The sequence below is a fragment of the Sinohyriopsis cumingii genome, chromosome 11 (assembly GCF_028554795.1).
Source record: "Sinohyriopsis cumingii isolate HCF-2022 chromosome 11, ASM2855479v2, whole genome shotgun sequence".
Classification (NCBI taxonomy): Eukaryota; Metazoa; Mollusca; class Bivalvia; order Unionida; family Unionidae; genus Sinohyriopsis; species Sinohyriopsis cumingii.
This window is the reverse complement of record NC_142971.1, coordinates 88,345,435-88,354,351: the sequence shown is the minus strand read 5'-3', so window position 1 is coordinate 88,354,351 and position 8,917 is coordinate 88,345,435. Positions and strand designations below refer to the sequence as shown.

General features: G+C 34.2%; 1 protein-coding gene across 3 annotated transcripts in view; it reads right to left on the bottom strand.

Annotated features, from left to right (window-relative positions):
* The window catches only part of LOC149788933 (mitochondrial inner membrane protease subunit 2-like), a 120,613-nt gene that overhangs the window by 12,404 nt on the left and 99,292 nt on the right, over window positions 1–8,917 (bottom strand). For all 3 annotated transcript variants that reach the window (XM_089975076.1, XM_089975077.1, XM_089975078.1), the window contains exon 5: window positions 7,601–7,703. In XM_089975076.1, coding sequence (XP_089831202.1) covers window positions 7,601–7,703 — 103 coding nt within the window. The remainder of the gene's footprint in view (window positions 1–7,600; window positions 7,704–8,917) is intronic.

Genomic DNA, 8,917 nt, shown 5'->3' with positions numbered 1-8,917 from the left:
CTCCACTGGTGACTTGGTTTGGTTCAGACAAGTCACCATAATCTATGACAAGAGCAAGCACACCATCATGGAACTGCCAAATCATTACAACAAATTTCTCTGGGAAAATTTTGCCATGACCTTCCAGAGGCCCCGATAGCTGGCTGTGAGAAAGGCTTTTGTCAGGTTGACAATTGTGAAAAGGGTGGAATTCTCTTCCTGTCATTTTTTCCTGGAGTTGATGAGCTGTAAATATCATTTCTGCAGTCCCATGTCCTTTTCTGAAGCCACAATGACTCTCAGACAGGAGTCACTGATCAGTGTGATTCAGCATAATTCTGGCAAGAATTATGGCAGCTATTGATGGCAAGGAGATGCCCTGATTGTTGTTGCAGGATTATGTTACCTTTTTGCTTGTAAAAGTGGAAGATGCATGCATCATTGTACTCCTGGGTTATATTTCCTTGAGTCCACATTTACTGGAAGAGTTTAGTCAGTTTCTGAGGGGGGTCCCAGATGGCCAAGTGGTCTAAGGCACTTGTCTTTACAGATCACTGACATTTCACCTCTGTTCATCTGGGTTCAAGTCTTAGCTTGGCCAATGTGGATATATGAGAAAGCTTGCCTGTAGCTTCCTGTGGATCGGTGGTTCTCCCTGCAGTTTTCTCAAGTTCCTCCTCTATCAAATATACTGGTCACCACATGCAACCTATCATAATTAATAATTACATACATGTGATTCTAACGGACAAAAAACCATTTTAAAGGCCATCTACAGCACATACTATTTACAGCTGGAATCTACTACTTTTGAAAATTTAAATTTAAAAAAGCAACCAAAGATAATTAATAAAAATGGAATGTTTGTGTGCCATATCTAGACAATACAGAAACCAAGCATTATAAACCAGTCTAGCTGAGAATGGAACTGTTACAGCAGTGCAATAATGTGTGGCACTGGCTAAATAGTTGGATTAAAAAGGCTAATGTGTAAACAACAATCTGTTAATTGATGACATTACTGTTGTAATCTGGAGAACTTAAGGCAAGATGTGGGTTGTTTTTTGAGGTGTCATAAGTAAAAGATCAAAGGTGTTCCATGATGGGTTTGTAATCTCTGATTAAAAATGAACTGAACTTGGCATAGGTGACATAAAAGGTCTGACTGAACACAAATTTCATCCGAAACAGTGAAGTATTTGGATTTTTATGTTTTTATTGTTATTGTATTTTTCAAGATATTTTAAGTGGAATATTTAAGGGCAGGTAATATTTTTTCTTCAGTTTGTGTCAAAATACCAAAATGTGCAATTTCTCCCAATGTTAAAAAAACACTGGCAAAAACATACGCGGCTCATGAATACATCAAAAGTCTGACTATGGATCTTTCTCCTTCAGATAAATCAAGGTCTGACAAGTACTGTGAGCAGTCAGCAGCCTTAAAAAATCAGTCACAGAAAAGATGAAGTTTGAACTTTGCAGGCTGAACTTGGTGGCTTTACCATTGCCACATTCTAATACTGATATAGTGAGGACATTCTCCAATTCTTTTCAAAATAATAAGTGATTGAAGGAAATCTGGACCAGAAAACTAATGAAAGCTTGTTAAGTGTGAAACTTAATAATCACAATGTCATCAGTGGTCACCAATGTGATTTTGTAAAGGTAACTAAAATGCTTGTGGATTTTACAACAAATTTTTGTTGCCAAATATGATATACACAATGCTTCCTTTTAATTTAACTGACAATACACTGACCTGTATTAAATATGACTACTATCTTCAAAAAAAGTTGGATTCCTGTTGAAAACTTCAATCTACTGATCAAAATTTGTAAATCTACTGGTTTCATGTCCTGGTTCTGTCACATGTAATTAAAGATATGGATATATTTGTGAATTAGGTGTTTTGGGCTTTTGTTCTTCTTGATACTGATGTGCAGCATATGGTATGCATAACTGTAACAGGACAATGAAATACCAATAGTCAGCTAGGAAGTAGAACTTGACTCACACTGCAGTATATACTCTGGGTTCAATGACTGTAAGCAGAATATCTCAAAAATGGCATATATTGTACTATTTTGAACTGTATCAATCTGTTTAGTACACATTATGTTTCAAATTTTCATGTAGAGAAAGACCTAGTATCTGCACCATCAATGTCACTTTGGGTCAAAATGACCTTGGGACTTTTCAAATGTATGTGTGAAATAGGAGCTGGGACCCTTAAATTTCTTTTGCTATAAGCAAATAGAGTACAGCTTTACACTTGTCAATCAAATAATTCATATTTTTATGTTCTGATTTATTATAGTTATCCAGATACATGTATATGGATCTGACCTAACTCCAGTACTTAACTTGGTATAAATTTTTATATTAGGCAGGTTGATAAGGCATCAAACATGTGCCAAAAACAGTTCTTAAAAACAAACTGCTATTTAGTTATTGGTCTAGTCAGGCCCAACTGTTCATTTTCTGTTTCTCTGTATGCATATAAGTAATTAAGATGCATTATCTTTGTTATACTACCATCCTTTGTCTTTTATTCCCCCAACCCACCCTGCTGTATGAAGAACTCTGAATAGGGGAGGTAACTGCTTCATGCATCTCTAAGTTAGAAGTATTTGAATCTGTGCAAGCTAGCATATTTGGGTTTAACTGGCTAGACTGGGGTTATAATGCATTTGCATGCTTTTTATGTAGGTGTCACACTCTACATCCCATTCTGATTGAAATTATACGCAAAAACATATTAAATAACATGACATCACATATTTTCTCAAGTCATTCCATATCAAAGAAACTAATGTACATAGACAAATCATAAACAAACATACTGTGAAGAATGGTGAATGTAATGGAATAGTCATATAAATAGAGGTAGTAATGGCATCTTCCAAGTTTTGGAGGAAAATAAAAAAATTTAAGTTTTAGCACACTGTACTTGACCTATGCAAATTAGCTCAATGGGCACTCCCACATCAGTCTTCAAAGGACTCAACACAACGTAGTTCTTGCCATTCTAAGGCAATTAAGTAATATATGAAATGGTGGCTGCTTATCTCTGCCTTAATATTTAACTACCTATGATAATCTACTGAATAAACCACCTCAAGGACAGATTTACATGGACTATATGCAGGTCTGATCACTGTTCATAAATACTACATCCAGGTGGAGAGTCTTGGGAGTCAACAATCATGTTTTTCATGTGCCATGTTGTGTTGCAGCAGGTATGCCAACTTCTTTCTACCCTCATAATGTTAGCTGACACCAGAGATTCATACATAAGCCACAGTAAGATATGTATCATTGTTACACATCTGTTTAACATTCTATGGTCAATAATCGCTTGAAAATCTGTACATTAGTGGACAATGTTTTTACCATTGTTAAGCCAATTGTATCACACAAGGTAAATATTAAACTGTTGGGCATATGTCATATGCATATTCATCAGTTGTTGATGATTCTATAGTCATGTAATCTGAAGTTACATATAATTTTCTGTTACGTTTCTTCTTCAACCTGCATACTGGTACCAGTTTTCCTTTGTACCAAATTTTTTTTTTCTTCACGGTAACGATCAACAGTTCTTTTTATGTACACCAAGTCCTCAAAAGGGTCTATCATTATTTTCTATTGATATGCCAATTGCAATGGCTGAAATCAGACTTGCAACACCTTTAGCAACTGATGGTAAATGCAGATTGTCTTTCATAGATTTTCATAGTTATTTTTTACATGGAAAACATTTTCACATTTATGGGGTTCAAGCGCTCTAATAAATTTTAACAATTTGTTGAAGCTGACAATACAGTTTTCTCTGAAGCTGTCATGTTTTAGAGCACTGAAAGTGCATCTGTATCACTTTTGTTTGCATGTTTTAATTTGCATTGTATACTATTTGGATTAATTGGATAATATTGATAAAAACATCATCCTGAACCTAGTCCATACATTCATTCAGACCCAAGCACATAAAAGAGTGTCTTTGATAAACAGACTGTGCATCAGCCAAGAATTGTGTTTAGTGGTTCGTAATTTATTAAAAGCCAACAGGCTGAAATCATCCCTTCTTAAACTGAATACCTCATTATTAATATTTGTCCTGTTGCATTTCTTACTATTTACACTAATTTTGACAATTCCAATAATTATTAAAGTCAACTGTGAGTGAATGGAGTCTGAGAATAAATGCTCTCTTCAATTATGTATGTATGTATGTATGTATGTATGTATGTATGTATGTGTGTGTGTGTATATATATATATATATATATATATATATATATATATATATATATATATATATATATATATATATATATATATATATCTATAGAGAGAGAGAGACATACGGACAGAGGGACACATTTCTTTTTGTGGTTGAGAATTATTAATTTCAGTGGCCATTTATCATCAGACCTATCTGAGGTGTGACTCTTTAGAAGGGTCCCTTCCAGCAGTATATTAATGTTTCATCATGGCCTAATGTTTGATTACTAAATTGTGATCTCCTCCCCCTTTCCAGCTGCTATCAGCAGCACCAAACACCATAATAATGGTCATGAACTGGTGGTTTTTTTTCTGTTAAGCTGAAATTACATCTAAAGGATATTATTTATTTAACTGTGTGGTGGTTTTATATTAACTTACAGTAGTACACTTTAGGCAAACTCTTCCTCCAAAATAACTGGCTCAGGAATGGATAAATATTATTGCTAACAGCTAACATAGCATTCCACTCACAATTTCTAACTCTAAAATCCCCTTTTGGAAGTCAAATAGCATTGAAAAGTAGTTTTGATATGGTTTTGATACTATGATGGTAGAGAAAAGAAAAGAAACAAACTATGATTGCACACAAGTTTAAGAGCTTCAAACAAATAGGTTCATAATACAATTTACATAATGTAATGCTTTGTGCTGCAAACAGTTAATTTTTTAAGAGTACAAATATTAGTAGTAGTTTTGCATACAATCTAATTTCTGTTATACCATTTGAGAAGATATTGTCTAAATATGCAACAACACTTTTTACAGGAGCTATACTGAGTAAAATGTTTAAGGTAGGAGGGGATATTTTGGTAAATTGGTATGTCAAATTTAATAACAAAAGGCTACAATGTAACATTCTTAGCTATTATTGTTTTAATAATTCAAGATATGGATATATTTGTGAATTAGATGTTTTATACCTGTGTTGGTCTTGATCTTAACATGAGGAATACCAACAAAGTAGTGACAACCACCTGTAAGCAGTTCACACACATACAGGGTTCAAGATAAGCAGAATATCTTAAAACAGCCTAGAGGGCAAGTGAATTGCATCTGGCAGTTAAGTACTGTACTTCAAAATTATCATAAGGGGAAAGGGTCTGCATTTGCAATGTCAGTTCACTGTACTTCAACAATCATGTTTGGACATGACAAATGCATGTGTAAAAATGGGGGCTGGGGTGCATAATCTTCAATGATAATGAGCCTGTGTACACCTGTCAAGTCCAATGATTAAAATTTGTGCATATAGCATTTTGCACCCCAAATATCAGCTAAAATGAAATGCAATAAATTATGTCCCTTTGTTACGACATCATCGGTATATTAATCAGTGGCTGCTTTACATCTGTTTAATACAATGACCTTGATTCTGCTGATATTTATACTGTAATTATTTACATTTTGTTCAACACATGCATTAGTACTTTATGAAAATTTACATTATTTGATAATATATTGCTAGACAGGAAATATGAGAACATGAAAAATTGCTTTTTTGTTTGTCCTTGTTGGAACAAATGTAACAGCTAAGCTAACGAGCTGTTTTAAGTTCCAAAGCAGCTGACTGAGGATTATTTAGGTGTACATTAATGGACATAGGTGATTGGAAGATAAACATAATCTTCATTGCTTTGCACAGCTACTGGCACAATATTACAGGCAATTAACTCTGAATTCAGCCAGATATAAAAAGCTACTGATAACCAATTATTTACAACCACTCGAGTATAGCCTTACATTCAGGTCACTAGGGTCTATGAAGCCAGTCATATTCACCCAAGACCCAACAGCTCAATTAAATAGTGCCTTTTATGTACAGTAATGCCTGGGGGATGAGGCTCTAATTCCTTCCCCCGGGATCAATTAAATAGTCCGCTTATGGATATTAACCAGATGTACATGCTGTATGGGCAAAAAGTCTATAATTTAAATGATGATGATGATGATGATATGGGCGAAAAGTCTTTAATTTAAATGATCATGATGATGATATAATTTACAGTGGTTGTAACCTGTGCTGGTGTGAGTGTTGATCTTTGCTTTATTTCACATGTGGTCCAATGGTTATATTCTGGCAGTTGGTTGAACTCAAAACTGGGACCTGACCACTAGATGGTCATACTTTAAGTTTCAATTTATGGGATTTATTTCAATGTAAAAATAGAAATTCTGAACTAGAAAAATGTTTTGGTTTCAGAAAGATTTTGGTTTCATGAGATTTTAGCCTTGGGAGATTTCACTATATTTCACCCTATCAGTGCACATTAGCTAGCTGACATAATTTAAAATGATTGATTTAATCACACCTTTTTAAAAATGTTCATGTATTACCAACTTTCACTACATGCATCCAACAATATGGCAAATGTAAGATCTCTTGCTCTTGTGTTTGGCTACAACTCCTTCAATGACCAGAAATTATTTCCTTGTCACTTGTAAGAGCAATTCTATCATGTAAGTGTACAACACATTTGATGGGTGTGAAGTGTCATACATTTGGTAGATAATATTGTACACTTTCTAGTGACTACAGTATATGATTGCTAGTGACTGAGTTGTTGATGGGGTTGTGGAAGTTTGGTTGTCTTACTATCTGCTCCAGTTGAACCCCTTATTTCTGACACATTCTGAGGAACAAGGCATAACCACAAACCTCCTAGGCAGTGGGAGGGGTGTGACTCAGAAAATAGGATTTAGTGAGCACAAACCCTCCAAAATGATGCACATATAAGTCTACCATAAATGACATGAAATTCAAATTTGAATAAAAGACTTCTTTCTCTGAAGCATCTAATAAACTTTCAGACAGAAAATAGCTGTTAGATGTTCAGAGCAACCATTTAATTTTCAGAGTGTAATCTTTCAAACCTAAGTATTGTTTTAAAAATTTATCTCAATACACTGGATGTTTTTTCAACTAATATAACATATTTAATTAGTTTACTTTTTCAATAAATTAGAGCAAGAACATTTTTTCAAGTTATCAGGCACCCACCCCAAAAAATAAAATGGTCTATCTCTTAGTATTGTAAAATATGATCACCACACAAACACACATATTCACACTCTCATATACAACCACCCAGACATTAAATAATTAGAAAAACCCATCAAGTTTCAGTCCTTAGAGTAACACAGACCCTGATCTGCCCTGATCTGCCATCATCAGAAGATCTGAGTATCTACAGTTTGTTAGGAGTAAGTAGAATAAGCAATATCAACCCTGATCTACAGGTGCATTATGCCATTGCAGATCAGGATCACTGATGTCTGCAATTTGACTTGACTTATAAGCAAGTATATATGGTACTTCAAAACTAATGATAACTTACAGGTCCAAAAAAGTTACTGTCCATGCTTTGTTTATGGTGATCTCCTTCCACCCAGCAATGTCCTTCTGGTATTGTAACAGAGCTCTCTTTGCAATTTATAGGCCTGAAATGACAGACATATGTTACTACTAGATTACAATATTTTAATTATGTCTGTCTTCATTTTCCAGTTTGTAATTTACTGATCAATATTTACATGCTGAAATAGTTTGCACAACAACAGCCCTCCCTGAGGAAATCTATTATAACATAGAATACATAGTATTAACTGTATCTGAGAAAGCTTGCCAGTAGCTTCTCATGGGTCGGTGGTTCTTTCCAGGGTTTTCCCGGGTTCTTCCTCCACCATTAATATTGGCTGCCATGTATAGCCTATCATGTGCTAAAAAATGGCACTAAACCCAACAACAACAACAACAACAACAACATAGTATTAATTAAAAGCAAAACAAGATGTAGAACAAGTTTGTACTATTGAAAGAATAACGTCACTTCATATTTAAAAATCTATGCATTGGAAATGTTTCTAAACAACCAAAAAATTATGCAAGACATTGAAATACTTAAAAGCTGAGTTCAACTATAAACTGCATTGAGTCAGATCAGCCATCTCATAATGTGCCAGCAGATCTGGGTCTGCACAGTTTGTTAGGAATGGTCAGTAGAACAAAAAATACAGACCCTAATCTGATGGTGCCTCATCCAACATTAGATAAGAGTCTACACTGTTTGAAGTTGGACTTGGCTAATAAGTGAGAATATGCAGTACTGATCAAAAGCAAAGTAAAGAAACAGTATCAACCAAGGGATATATTCCTCTGATTTGGGAAAATAGCTAATAAACTGCTTTTCTATTTAAAAGGGAACTAAAATGCATAAATGTAAGCATACCACTTCATTAGTCACACAATTTAATAAAGCAATACATTTCAATCAATCAATTTCACAAGGACCATAAGCTATCTGTAACATAATAGTATTGTACAAGCAACACTACAAATAAAGATTCCATGGATTTCATTTTAAAGTTGATTTAGAATTTAACATAAATTCTGTATTAACATTTCATACCATTCATTGATGATTTGAAAAATAATCTAATCTAAGTAAACCCACAACATTTCATTCTGAATTGAAATACAGTTTCTCAATCACAAGTTTTTCCTAAATTTGTAATGGTATGACTAATGGCTGAAAACAGGCACCTACAGAAGAGTAAACAATAGAAGATAATAATGTGGTCCATTAAAACTCTGTGATGAAACTGAATTAAAGACAAGGAAAAGAAGCAGACAGGAAATTAATTAATTAATTTAC